The sequence below is a fragment of the Electrona antarctica genome, assembly GCF_951216825.1.
Source record: "Electrona antarctica genome assembly, chromosome: 10".
In the NCBI taxonomy this organism is placed as follows: Eukaryota; Metazoa; Chordata; class Actinopteri; order Myctophiformes; family Myctophidae; genus Electrona; species Electrona antarctica.
Window position 1 is genome coordinate 5192249 of NC_136791.1, and position 14882 is coordinate 5207130.

Genomic DNA, 14882 nt, shown 5'->3' on the forward strand with positions numbered 1-14882 from the left:
ATGGAAGTTGGATCCCAATGGAAATGATTAAACATCCTCTTAGCAAACTTTGCAAACTGTTAAAAAAGTATTCAAGCACTATACGATACTGTATATACGTTTAAAAAGGCAACAGCGTTTATGTAACGTAGGCCTATGTATAAATACGCAAGGAAATTATCCAGAAGAGAAAGGCATATAATAACAGCCAGTGCGTTAAAATATCATCTAAAAGCCCTATAATATTATGTTTAAAAAGGCAGCAGCGTTTAAGTGCAAGGGCCACGCACGCCTACATTCCCTGTTGCGGTGTGAACTGTAAGCAGGCGTTGTTGACGTCATCATCAGACGTCATCATTGTGATGAAAGGAATCACTCACTTCTCACGGAAGCTGCATTACATACATAGATCCAGCATGTGCAACTGGCGGCCCGGCCAGGGGGCCACATGCGGCCCCCACCTTCACTTAATGTGGCGCACAGGTTAATATCGGAATACTGATATACTATTGGTTTCAAAAACGCATCGCAGCGCGAAGCGTTTTGAGCTTGTAGATCGGCTATTTTTGCTACGACGGTAATATGCAATATGTGGCCCCTCTGGAGTGAGTGTGGAACTACAGTGGCCCCTCTCCATCGTCAGCGTTGCCCACCCCTGGCTTAGATACACATGGAATAAATAGTGAGGTGAGGAAAGCAGTGTTGAGGATGGGTTTTGTTACCGTGCAGATTCCAGTCTTCTGTAGCGGTCCCACCCCACCGTCCACCGCTCGGACTATCAGGATGTACTCTGCCTTCTGTTCCCTGTCCAGGAGAGCTGTGGTCGTGATCTCCCCTAAACACACACACATAGTAGAATGAATACACACACACACAGTAGAATGAATACACACACACACACACACACATAGTAGAATGAATACACACACACACACACATAGTAGAATGAATACACACAAACACGCACACATAGTAGAATGAATACACACACACGCACAACGCACGCACACACAGGCTAGCACAGGGATATTGCTACAGTTTCTTTGTCAACAACTGTGCACTACCTGCACACAGACTCATGCGTGTTTATGCACACACACACACACACACACACACACACACACACACACACACACACACACACACACACACACACACACACACACACACACACACACACACACACACACACACACACACACACACACACACACACACACACACACACACACACACACACACACACACCTGAGCGTGTGTTGAGACGGAACTGGGAGGAGCCCTCCAGGGAGTAGATGAGGGAGACCTGGCCAAACTCCCGCGAGGCGTCCAAATCAGTGGCATTCACAAACAGCACGGTGGCCCCTGTGGGACGAAGGGACGAAGGGAGGGATGACACGACACAGGACAGGAGTCCACACCGAAGGGAGGCAGGGAGGGAGGACACCACACAGGACAGGAGTCCACACCGAAGGGAGGCAGGGAGGGATGGAGGCAGGGAGGGAGGACACCACACAGGACAGGAGTCCACACCGAAGGGAGGCAGGGAGGGAGGACACCACACAGGACAGGAGTCCACACCGAAGGGAGGCAGGGAGGGAGGACACGACACAGGACAGGAGTCCACACCGAAGGGAGGCAGGGAGGGAGGACACGACACAGGACAGGAGTCCACACCGAAGGGAGGCAGGGAGGGATGGAGGGATGACACCAGACAGGACAGGAGTCCACAGCGAAAGGGAGGCAGGGAGGGATGACACGACACAGGACAGGAGTCCACACCGAAGGGAGGCAGGGAGGGATGGAGGGAGGACACCAGACAGGACAGGAGTCCACACCGAAGGGAGGCAGGGAGGGATGGAGGCAGGGAGGGAGGACACCACACAGGACAGGAGTCCACACCGAAGGGAGGCAGGGAGGGATGGAGGCAGGGAGGGAGGACACCACACAGGACAGGAGTCCACACCGAAGGGAGGCAGGGAGGGAGGACACCACACAGGACAGGAGTCCACACCGAAGGGAGGCAGGGAGGGAGGACACGACACAGGACAGGAGTCCACACCGAAGGGAGGCAGGGAGGGAGGACACGACACAGGACAGGAGTCCACACCGAAGGGAGGCAGGGAGGGAGGACACCACACAGGACAGGAGTCCACACCGAAGGGAGGCAGGGAGGGAGGACACCAGACAGGACAGGAGTCCACACCGAAGGGAGGCAGGGAGGGAGGACACCAGACAGGACAGGAGTCCACACAGGAAGGGAGGCAGGGAGGGATGACACCAGACAGGACAGGAGTCCACACCGAAAGGTTGGCGGTGCCAAGGAATAAAAGCACAAAACAAAGATGGATGGATGGAGCGAGAGAGTGAGCGAGCGAGCGAGCGAGCGAGCGAGCGAGCGAGCGAGAGAGAGAGAGAGAGAGCGAGAGAGAGAGAGAGAGAGAGAGAGAGAGAGAGACAGAGAGTTAATTGACGATATAGTAATATAGTAAGCAAAGACGAGGTTACCTATTTGGGCTGTATTCTTGACAACAAACAAAAGACAAAAGATGTCATCAAAAGTGATCAAGAAAGTCAATCGATGGAAACAAGTCCCCATGACCGTACCTCGCGCTGTTTACTAATGAAGTATTCGATCGATCAATCAAGAGAGGCAGAGAGACAACAAAACACAGTGGTGGAGCGGGTTTACAGTTTGTTGGTATAGGGTTAAGGAGGAAAGACAGACAGACAGACAGACAGACAGACAGACAGACAGACAGACAGACAGACAGACAGACAGACAGACAGCTACTTTCAAAATGACCAGCTCAACAAGATTGCCCACCAAAACAATTATTATCCCATTGCTGAAAATAGTTTAAAAATGTACCTGAGGGGCCTTTGGAATAGCAGCGCTGGCGTTACATTATAATATGACAAACACACTTGGAATGGGGAATTAAATTGGTAGGGTTTTCTTTTGTATATATAACTTTGTAATACTACTGAATGTTTGTGCTCAAACACTCTTGAAGACAAAGTATTCCATTGTGGGTTTTTAAATGGTTTTTTTTTTTTGGCTTTCGTCTTTATTTTATATATTTTCTTTATGGAGGGACAGACAGTAGGCTGACAGGAAATGGGGAGAGGGATGGGGGGAAGACATGCAGTAAAGGCCGTCGGGATCGGGAGTCGAACCCGCGGCACACTGCCAGACTGGATTACCAGCCAAGGTGCCTGGACCGCTGAGCCATGGCCCAGGCTTAACAGGCCATTTCTGATGTCAATCAATCAAGTTACCTTAATTCAAGTCAGATGCCAAATTATTATTATTTATTTAAATGATATGTATATATTATAATGTTTTAGGGGCATGTCATGTGGTCTACTAGTAGATCTCAATCTCCCTTTTATGCACCCCTGCTATAGAGTGTTTGTCAGAGGTCTCCCTAATACATTTTCAGGTATAGGTGACAACATTTCAGCTAATCAGGAGTGCGTAGCTATTTATGAGCTTAATCTTTATAGTGTTCCAGTTCCTATTTTGTCTGCTCATTTCTCTGTGCCTTCACTTACAATTCCATTTGTTCGATCTGTATCCTGACTGCGTTCTCTATCCTGATTGGATAAAATTGGTATCCCAGTTTCATTGTTATTTTAGTACATTTTGATTACCAGACTTGTAACGGAGTAGTTCTACATTGCGTTATTGGTGCTTTTTCAACCACTGCCCCTGAGCACCTTCCCCTCTGAAGCCCAAACCCAGATGTCCCTCAGTGATTAAAGGAGAATTCCATACTAAAAGGCTTTCTTACCTTTCTTTGTAGTTGTTAAGTCCCCACCAAAGAGGTCCAGGTGTTATTTTGTGCAAAAGCTCCTTATTGGCTATTTCCCCTACCATAAGCCCTCAATGAATTGCATTGAATGGGAATTGAATGGGACTATGGGGTGTTGTGCTAATTTGCTTATTTCCATCGCTCAAAATTATTATTTTTGTTGTATATATCCTCTCTTCATAATGTAAATAATATCCCATGCGGCACACTTTACTACTTATTTCGATGGAAATAAGCGAATTAGCACAACACCCCATAGCCCCATTCAATTCAATGCAATTCATTGAGGGCTTATGGTAGGGGAAATAGCCAATAAGGAGTTTTTGCACAAAAAAACACCTGGACCTCTTTGGTGGGGACGTAACGACTACAAAGAAAGGTAAGAAAGCCTTCTAGCATGGAATTCTCCTTTAAGCCATATAGTCCTTTAAACCTCACCCTCAACTATCCCACTATACTCAGCAAACACTCTCTCAAAATCAGTCTGGACTCACAGAGAATATAGCCAAGCGTCTGCCACGGCTCAGAAAAAGACGGAGGGGAATGGGGATGGGGTGGTGGCGGCGGTGGTGGTCAAGTATCTAATTTACCCCAAAGCCATTGGAAATGTATCTATTGTCTGGGAATAAGAGAGTCTTCTGAATGCACGCATGAGAATGAATAAAAGCGACTGACAATGTTGCGCCCCTGAAGAGTCAATTTACTCCACTCTCTCACAAACACATAAAATAGTATACCAAGGCAAAACAAAGACACGGCGGAGGAGGCCAGGGAAATGACATAGGGAAAACTGCCCCAAGGGACGCAGAGGTATAATGGAACATGCAAATATAATGCCGACTCTCGACAGTCAGGCGGTGTTGCACAGGAGAGGGTCATCATAGGAAAGACTGCAGCTTTGTATGTTAAAGGACCACTTCACCATCTTCATATAATAGGTCCTCACTAATAATCATGAAAAAATGGTGCAATGTTTTTCTACTCGGTCTGTGTCTCATAGGAGGGCTGTGGGGCAGTTTAGAAACCGTCTTCCAGTGACATCATCGATGGGGAATACAAGCTAATAGAAACTGCAGGCTTTCTAGTCCTGAAAAGTTGCAATGCGAAAATGGAAGCCAGCGTTCTCACGATAATGAAAATCATTATTTTTTTGTAAAAAAATCTTCCTAATGATGATGTCACTGGAAGACGGTTTCTAAACTGCCCACAGCCGTCCTATGAGACACAGACTGAGTAGAAAAAAATCGTGCCATTTTTTCATGATTATTAGTGAGGACCTATTATATGAAGATAGGTTGAAAAGTGGTGAAGTGGTCCTTTAACTGCTGTTGGTTGGCTGGTTGCACAACTCTCTTCTCTAGAACGCTGACATCAATAAGTAATCAACCAACCCACCTGCATTGATGTTCTCCGGGATTTTGACAATGTAGGACTGCTCGCTGAACTTGGGTGGGTTGTCATTTTCATCCTGGATGGAGATTCAAACATCAAGCAACAGCTTCATTTGATCCACTTGGAAAGGAACACTGTTTTGACCTACAGTATTAGGACTTATTATAAGCTATTTTCGCACACCGGACATAGCAGATCTACAAGCTGTTTTTGGTGGGAAATATGCGTATCAAAAATAGCTCGTCTGAGGTTGTAGACCTGCTATTTTTGGTGTGCGACACTACAAGTATAGATCTGGGCTAAGGTGTGCCTGCTAGATGAGATTGATGAGATTTTGTGGGCATCCCATACTCGTCATATTGTGGTGCTTGGTAATGTATATATGTTGTTAACAGTTTGACGACCGCTAATTGTTTAATCCAGGGTTCCACCGTACGTAAAACGCTATACCCGACATTTGTTTAATGCGTTTAATTCGCCGTTTTAAAATAATTAAAAAGAAACAGCGGATTTATCCGGGACCTGGTGACGAGGCCGTCACGTTATGATGACGAAAGCGGAAATCAAGTCATCATCTGGGCTGCTAGGGCTTCTGGGAAATTGGTTTGTTTGGACTACAACTTGCTCTGCACTGTGGTTTCGTTCCACATTGTCATGGCCGCTGGTGTTTCTGATCATAACAAACCATCGAACCATTTTTTTCAAGGTTGAAAGGTGCAAATACTTCAGCGTATGCTCTAAAGGTAATAAAACAATCTCGGCAGCATAGAATATTTGATTAAATAGCGGGTAAAGCGTTTTATGCCGTCAAACTGTTAATAATGTTAATAATAATTGTGGAACATGTCGATTGCGGAAACTGTACAATTTGGAACTAGATTATGGAACTGATTCCCACACTATGCAACTCAGACGGCACTGATCCAAGGCACCACTCTACATGGGCACTCGCTAGGCGGGCGCAGGCACTCGGGCCTTAAGAGGCTCAAGCCCGGTTCTGAGGACATGCCTGCATTGGTTTCAATTAACCTCAACATAGAACTCAAAAGGTTGACTTTGGCGTCAGCGTGCGGATGCCAAAGTAGGGCCCGACCCATATCTCGGTCTGACCGATACGTCAGCCATACTTAGACAGAATGGGTATATTGGCAATTATTCAGCTGATGTGATTTTAACCACTTTCAACTGGCATTGAACCGGCGTTCGACACTGGCGTCCCTATTTTGGGCATGTGCGAACATTTTCAAAAGGTTTCAAACATTTTCAAATATAACAAATATAAATATCAAATATAAGTTTTTTGAATAAGAGCGCAAGTTAAAATATTGGTAACTAGAGGGACCATACCAGACCAATAGTAGTAGAGTAGAGATGAGAACATGTTATGCATAACATAAGTATGTTTGCAGTCAGTTAGTTCACATTGTTGTTAAAGATATTCATGCATGCAAGCGGAGTGTCCAGAATTGAATTGAATGGGGCGTTGGGTTTTAGTGCTAATTCGCTTATTTCCATCGCTCAAAAATCTATTTTCTTTGTATATATCCTCTCTTCATAATGTAAATAGTATCCCAAGCGGCACACTTTATATGGAAAGTGAATTAGCACTAAAACCCAACCCCCATTGAGGGCTTATGCTAGGGGAAATAGCCAATAATGCACTTTTGCACAAAATAACACCTGGAACTCTTTGGTGGGGACGTAACAACTACAAATAAAGGTAAGAAAGCCTTCTAAGTATGAGAATCTCCATTAACATTGAGCGGAATTAGAATGGTGTCTGTTCGCTTACGCTGGCGCGTCCTGTGGGTTTTGTGTCTGGCCCAAAACAATTTCTCAATTTCTCCTGGGGCCTCCCATGGAAAATTATTGATCTAGAAGTATTGGATTCTCGATAGTGTATGAGATGCATATCAATTGTCTCACAGAGTGACAGCCTTATATAGGCACAATGTATACTGACACCGGTTCCAAATCACTCCACTATCCTGTATCATATTGTACATGATGCTACCATGCCATGACCAGCAATAATGATTGCACATTGTAACGGTTTCCTCAGTAGCTTATTTGGGGTGCCAGGCAGGCGTGTACCTACCAGAGAGGAACTTAGCCTCTCCTTTTTTGTGTAGCCAGGTGGTGTCAAGGAAAACGAACAAAGGACTCAATAAAAGATAAAGAATCTCTTAGTCAATTAAGAGTCAATTGTGACTCTGGCCGTCACAACATCCACCACATTTTCTTTTACCAGAGGAAAGTAAGCAAAAATAAATAAAAAACAAGCTCACAACACATTGCAATATGACGCATAGATCTGCTATTGTCACTAGCGATGTCCCGATCCGATTCGGATCCCGAAACCACAATGTCTGTGTTAGCCGACACCGATACCGAATACTGATACCAGTGTTGTGATCTCGTGCTGTGTTTATAGCTATCTAGCTATATATCTCGTGTTGTGTTTATAGCAGACTCCTCACTCAAATGTGGACTTGCAACTCGAAAGCAAACTCCACATGCCCCAACACTTTATTAACCTGCCATAGTACGAATATATTTGTACTTAGCAATACAAGAGTTAAATATAGTATGCATCATATAATTAAATATTAAATGATAGGTTTTATGGTCATGATTCACCAGGATCCTGGATGGCTTGATTCTAGGCTTAAAATAATTGATGGGATATACCTTTTTTTTAACATGGACGTGAAGTGAACAAAGTCCTTATTTCGGTACCAGAAAAAGGGTTATGGAAAGGTTTCGGTTACAGGGATCAGATATGCTCTAGTCTTGTGTTCCAAGCCCACCATAAGCTCTTGTTGCGTGGGTTATGTGTGCAGAGGAACCCCTGCTGTGAGAGCTATTGAGAAATGTTAACACAATCATCACTGGTGCCTCTTTCTACTGAAGGGTAGGGTAGTGTGTGTGCGGGCGTGTGCGTGTGCGTGTGCGTGTGTGTGATGCTTCCAGCTACTGATAAACCCCTGTGGTGTGAGTCACAACACTGCGGACGACAGAAAATAGAGAGAGAGAGAGAGAGAGAGAGAGCGAGAGAGAGAGAGAGAGAAAGAGAGAGAGAGAGAGAACTTGGATTCTGCCTCTCAGCATCTCAGCATTGTGTTGGGAGTCTCTGTACGGTCATATCATTTACTCTCTATCTACAAAGAAGGATGGAGATAGATATGAAGGCTTCCCACGGGGTAGTCTTTCTATATTTTCACTATAATCAATCACAATGTGTGTGTTGTATCGTTCTATAGCTTCCATCGGGGTTGTGTTGTACTTACAAAGAGCTCCACGGTGACGGGGACAGTACTGTTCAGGGGTGGCGTTCCTCCGTCTTTGGCCATGACCGTCAAGTAGACCATCCCCTCTGGAACGCGTTCATAGTCCATGGGGCTGTTTGCACTGATCACTGGGGGGGGAGAGAGAGAGAGAGAGAGAGAGAGAGAGAGAGTTGGAGTTTCGTCAACTGAGGGACAGCCAGTGGACAGAGAGCCAGGTATATCTGGCTGAACAGGGTCATTACGTTGCTATTATGTTTCTGTTTGTTAATTTATTTTCATTGTTACTGTATTGCTTGTTGTTCATTATTGTTGGGATGTTTGTTGTTGTCTGTGTGTGCACAATGTTGACATTTGTTTTGTTGTATGTATGCTTTGGCAATGTCGAACATATTATTTTATCATGCCAATTTTGAAATTGAATCGAGAGAGAGATTCAGGCTCTGGTAACATTGGATCACAAGTAGCACTGCAAGAGCCAATGTTGAAAACAAGACACAATAAAACCAGACGGGCATCGTTGTCGCCTGGATCAACGACAGGTCTGCTCCAGGTCTGCTCATGAGGAGCGAGACTATGGATCAACGACAGGTCAGCTCCAGGTCTGCTCATGAGGAGCGAGACTATGGATCAACGACAGGTCAGCTCCAGGTCTGCTCATGAGGAGCGAGACTATGGATCAACGACAGGTCAGCTCCAGGTCTGCTCATGAGGAGCGAGACTATGGACCAACGACAGGTCTGCTCCAGGTCTGCTCATGAGGAGCGAGACTATGGACCAACGACAGGTCAGCTCCAGGTCTGCTCATGAGGAGCGAGACTATGGATCAACGACAGGTCAGCTCCAGGTCTGCTCATGAGGAGCGAGACTATGGATCAACGACAGGTCTGCTCCAGGTCTGCTCATGAGGAGCGAGACTATGGACCAACGACAGGTCTGCTCCAGGTCTGCTCATGAGGAGCGAGACTATGGATCAACGACAGGTCTGCTCCAGGTCTGCTCATGAGGAGCGAGACTATGGATCAACGACAGGTCTGCTCCAGGTCTGCTCATGAGGAGCGAGACTATGGACCAACGACAGGTCTGCTCCAGGTCTGCTCATGAGGAGCGAGACTATGGATCAACGACAGGTCTGCTCCAGGTCTGCTCATGAGGAGCGAGACTATGGATCAACGACAGGTCTGCTCCAGGTCTGCTCATGAGGAGCGAGACTATGGATCAACGACAGGTCTGCTCCAGGTCTGCTCATGAGGAGCGAGACTATGGATCAACGACAGGTCTGCTCCAGGTCTGCTCATGAGGAGCGAGACTATGGATCAACGACAGGTCTGCTCCAGGTCTGCTCATGAGGAGCGAGACTATGGATCAACGACAGGTCAGCTCCAGGTCTGCTCATGAGGAGCGAGACTATGGATCAACGACAGGTCTGCTCCAGGTCTGCTCATGAGGAGCGAGACGATGCAAGCGTAAGAATAGGCTAAACAGAATCCAGGTCTGGTCAGTCGCGGGCGTGTGCACGAAACGAGCACACGCACGACAATTTCACGGGACCGCGCCCAGTGCCCACGTAAATACGCTTGCATTGTCGCCCCTCGACTTCTCTACGCGCACATTACATTACATTACATTACATTACAGTCATTTAGCAGACGCTTTTATCCAAAGCGACTTACAATAAGTGTATTCAACATAGGTAGGGAACAAAAACTACTAATCACCAGAAGTCTTTAGTGCATTTTCTGCAAAAACAAGCAACCAAGAGTATACCTAGCGCTAAGGTAAAAGTGCAATATATCAGCTACCTATTTCCTTAACCGGATGAGACAAAATAGCTAAATCAAATGAGCATGAGCTAAAACAATTAAGTGTATCGACTAAACAAGATCCAATAAACAATACAACAATAGAAAACAAACGTTCGTACAACTAGTTAACAACAAGTAGGTCAGGCAGAGAGGAAGGGTAGTGTTTCCAGAAAGAAAAGCGCAGGTCTCTTTGAAAATGAATCACTAGGCACGTTAATCGCTGCTCATCTGAAAAGACCGTTAGTTTGCCTGTGTCCAAGCCACCCAGAGTGTGCGTGCGTGCGTGCGTGCGTGCGTGCGTGCGTGCGTGCGTGCGTGCGTGCGTGCGTGCGTGCGTGCGTGCGTGCGTGTGTGGGCATATACCTGCGTAGCCTTCTACCACAGTGATGCTGAAGTACTCAGGGAAGGCTGATACTGACGTGATGGTGTAGGTTAAGACGTTATTAGGTGGAGCATCCTCATCCGTTGCCTGTGGCACCGAAGTGTGACACAGAGAGAGAGAGAGAGAGAGAGAGAGAGAGAGAGAGAGACACACACATACAATTTAGGCATTTAGCAGACGCTCTTAATCCAGAGTGACAAGAACAAAAAACATAATACATACACACATTTTAACAATTTGTTTATGTACACACAGAGGAAATTGCATACAAGGACATAAATAGTTCAGGTGCAGCAAAGTTACATCCACAAAATCAAGGAATATGTCGCGATACAACAAGAATGTCATGTCACCCAGCATTCCATGGGCACAAGTAGTATAGGCGTGCATCCTACACCGCCACCGCACACGCACACGCACACGCACACACACACACACACACACACACACACACACACACACACACACACACACACACACACGAACATAATGCCTTTAACATATGCCTCAGTGACACTGAAAGAAAGTCCACAGTGTGAGACTGCCAGACAGATGCTGCAGTATGCAGAGTTATGCAGACTAGACTAAATGTACACATTGTGTGTTTGTTTGTGCACCACCTATACATGTATTTATGTGAAACCGTGCTCGTGTGTGTGTGTGTGTAGTGGCATGCGCGTCGCGTGTGACATATGCTTGCGCGCGCGTTTGTTTTTGTTGCGCGCGACCATGCAGCTGTCAGTCAGCGACGGCATGTTACTGGACAGATTAACCCATTTAGGCCTGACGTCGAAATTTAAAAAAATATGTTTTCAAAATCCTGACAGTTTTCTGAAAAACATTATGTTTCTGGATCAGTGGTGCTCAATATTTCATGTCAAGGACCCCAACAATTATATGTAATATGCCTCCGCCCCCACATCTGAAAATATGTTGTTCCAGGGACCTCCCCAGAAGAGAAGCAAATATTTGAGTTAAAATGTTCACTCAGTAATAATATATATTCAAAGATTTGCGCCACATTTTCACGATTTTTCAAAAATAGCAGACCTACAAGTTCATAGTGCGGCACTCGGTGGCACGCTATGAGCTTGTAGATCTGCTATTTTTCAATAGCTAAAGTATAACATAATGCTTTAAAACACCAAAAGGGGTTCCCGCCCAAAATGGATTAAAGCTGATTCCGGTTATTAGCCGCGCGCGGGCGTCAATATTGGACGAACACCAACCGAGCGAAAAGACAAGCCAGGCAGACAAGAGGACAGCCGGGCAGCCCCGTCGCTGGGCTAATCCTCAACGAAAACAATGACACCCTTCTCGTCATATCAGCCGCAACATGATTTCTCTGGCTGTGAGGGGAGTCCATGAGGCTCCAGTGGACCGGACAGGCTGTCAAAAACACATGTATCTCTCCACAACATGTCTTCTCTTAGATTCTTTGTATCCCTAAACGGTTGAGTAAGCAAGTAAACAATGCCACCCCCGTCCCTCTTTCAAGTTACTACCGTATGTCCGTCCAGCCTTACTCGAATTGTGCTGGTCTGCATAATAAAGACAAGAGACAAGGGGAGAGAACTTTTCTTGATGTTATTTAGATTTAGATTATTTTTTTAGACAGATTACCTGGTATCGTAGTTACTTTCTAGCGCTTCATTGTTTTCTTTACACTGATAACTTGACCATTTACTTGTCGTTTGTTAACTTGGGTTCATACCATTTTCTCTGATCTTGCACTTTAAGTACTTCTTGCACTACCGCAGTCATGACGACGCCAGGCCCAGGAAATGAATCACAATGCATTTTTCCCATAGACATTTAAAAAAGTATTTATTTAAAGACCTTTTAAGCGTCGTGACAAATCATGACAACACACACAATATTTTGGACCAAACAAATAATTACATGGAAGAAAAACAACAAAAAAAGGGTTGTAACCTGCCTTTATAATTCTTTGTTTGGCCCGAAAAATTGTGTTTGTTGTCATGATTTGTCACGACAAGAGTTGGCTTTGTCCGCGGCGTAAACGTCTTTAAATAAATACTTTCTGAAATGTCTATGAGGAAAATGAACGGAGAATCATTTCCTGGGCCCTGGTAGGGGGCGGGACTGCGACGCTCTATAAGTCACACCAGATAAGAGTGTCAGCTAAATGCCTAAATTGTAATTTGTAGAACTGGTGGGCCGGCCATTGAGCAACATAAAGGCCAAAGGAAGCAAAGAACTACAGTGGTAATTATAAGTAGAGGCTCCTATGCCTGATGTACACTTAGTTGCACCCCAGTGTCAGGCACTGCACACAATGCATTTCTGACGCTGTGAGCTTGTAGATCGTCTATTTTCGGTGCGAGAAACAAAACGCCACCCGGTATAAATCAGGCTTTACAGACGTTGGGAAGCAGCAGAAGTGGGAGGAGGCACAGTGTTCTTGGGTCGATGTGCATGCATGCGTCTGCATGTGCGCACCCCGTGGGGTGCGAGGCAAATCGCTGACACACACACACACACACACACACACGCTTGTGTGCGTGCATTCTTTGTTCCTCTCAGGCGGCATATTAATAATGGCAGTCCACTTAATGTTAGCTTGGGCTAATCAAATGTGGCGAGTGGAGCGTTCAGGCCCGCGATTAAGCCAAGCTTGCACAATGCAAATAAAAAGGCGCTCAACCCGAAATGTGTTGAAGGGAAGGTTGGGGGGTCTAGCATGCCAGGTTGAGCCACATGCTTTGTCCCACGCACGTAGACACAATTCATAATAATAATAATAATAATGAAACGTTATTTGTATAGCAAGTGCTTTACAGAGACATAAAGAAAAAAATGCCTTCACTTACATACTACTTTACAGCAGGGGTTCTCAACCTGTGGGTCGCGACCCCTCGGGGGGGGGGGGGGGGGGGGGGTCGCCAAATTATTTTTGGGGGTCCCCAAATTATAAAAAAAAAAATGTTTGTCTTCTTTTTTTTGCAACTGAATGGCTGGAAAATGGAAATGAAGAGTTTACATGGTACACATAGTGCATGCATACACCTTCCCTAATGATTTAATCTGGTTTCAGTATTTATTTATGGTGTATTGTCTCTATTATTAAGGTTATTGTAGCAGTCAATTTATATTGGGGGTCGGGAGGGGGCGGTGCGGGGGTCCTGAGACATTGCCAAAGCATTTCCGGGGGTCCCCGGCCAAAAACGTTGAGAACCCCTGCTTTACAGCATAGTAGTGCCGTAGTGGTGCCAACGGATTGTGTGGCCCTGGTCTTTCCCTAGTGGGTCTGATCGAGGGTAGCTACTGGGACGTAAGTCGGGACTTGATCAACCCCGGCTGGGTCACCCGAGTGAGGGGTATGATGTTCGCGAGACCCTAAACCCAGATGACCTTGGGATACATCACTGAGGATACATCCCAGTTGCATCCAGGCGATGTATTTTCATTCTACAGTGTTTCCACCAAATGCATATTTTTGTTTTTAAGCCATTCTGGGCGGGAACCCCTTTTGCTGTTAGCATTATGTTATGCTTTAGCTATTGAGAAATAGCAGATCTACAAGCTCATAGCGCGCCACCGAGTGGCGCGCTACGAGCTTGTAGGTCTGCTATTTTTGAAAAATCGAAGGACTGGCATAAATTATTTTTGGGGGTCCCCAAATTATAAAAAAAAAAATGTTTGTCTTCTTTTTTTTGCAACTGAATGGCTGGAAAATGGAAATGAAGAGTTTACATGGTACACATAGTGCATGCATACACCTTCCCTAATGATTTAATCTGGTTTCAGTATTTATTTATGGTGTATTGTCTCTATTATTAAGGTTATTGTAGCAGTCAATTTATATTGGGGGTCGGGAGGGGGCGGTGCGGGGGTCCTGAGACATTGCCAAAGCATTTCCGGGGGTCCCCGGCCAAAAACGTTGAGAACCCCTGCTTTACAGCATAGTAGTGCCGTAGTGGTGCCAACGGATTGTGTGGCCCTGGTCTTTCCCTAGTGGGTCTGATCGAGGGTAGCTACTGGGACGTAAGTCGGGACTTGATCAACCCCGGCTGGGTCACCCGAGTGAGGGGTATGATGTTCGCGAGACCCTAAACCCAGATGACCTTGGGATACATCACTGAGGATACATCCCAGTTGCATCCAGGCGATGTATTTTCATTCTACAGTGTTTCCACCAAATGCATATTTTTGTTTTTAAGCCATTCTGGGCGGGAACCCCTTTTGCTGTTAGCAT

At 45.8% G+C, this 14882-nt stretch overlaps 1 protein-coding gene across 1 annotated transcript in view; it reads right to left on the reverse strand.

Moving 5' to 3' along the window:
* The window catches only part of cdh23 (cadherin-related 23), a gene marked incomplete at its 3' end in the record, with an annotated part of 389228 nt that overhangs the window by 168004 nt on the left and 206342 nt on the right, over window positions 1–14882 (reverse strand). The window contains exons 13-17 of the mRNA XM_079512237.1: window positions 10645–10750; window positions 8480–8607; window positions 5193–5265; window positions 1228–1344; window positions 702–814 (exon numbers count right to left, since the gene is read on the reverse strand). Of these exons, the coding sequence (XP_079368363.1) occupies window positions 702–814; window positions 1228–1344; window positions 5193–5265; window positions 8480–8607; window positions 10645–10750 (537 nt within the window). The remainder of the gene's footprint in view (window positions 1–701; window positions 815–1227; window positions 1345–5192; window positions 5266–8479; window positions 8608–10644; window positions 10751–14882) is intronic.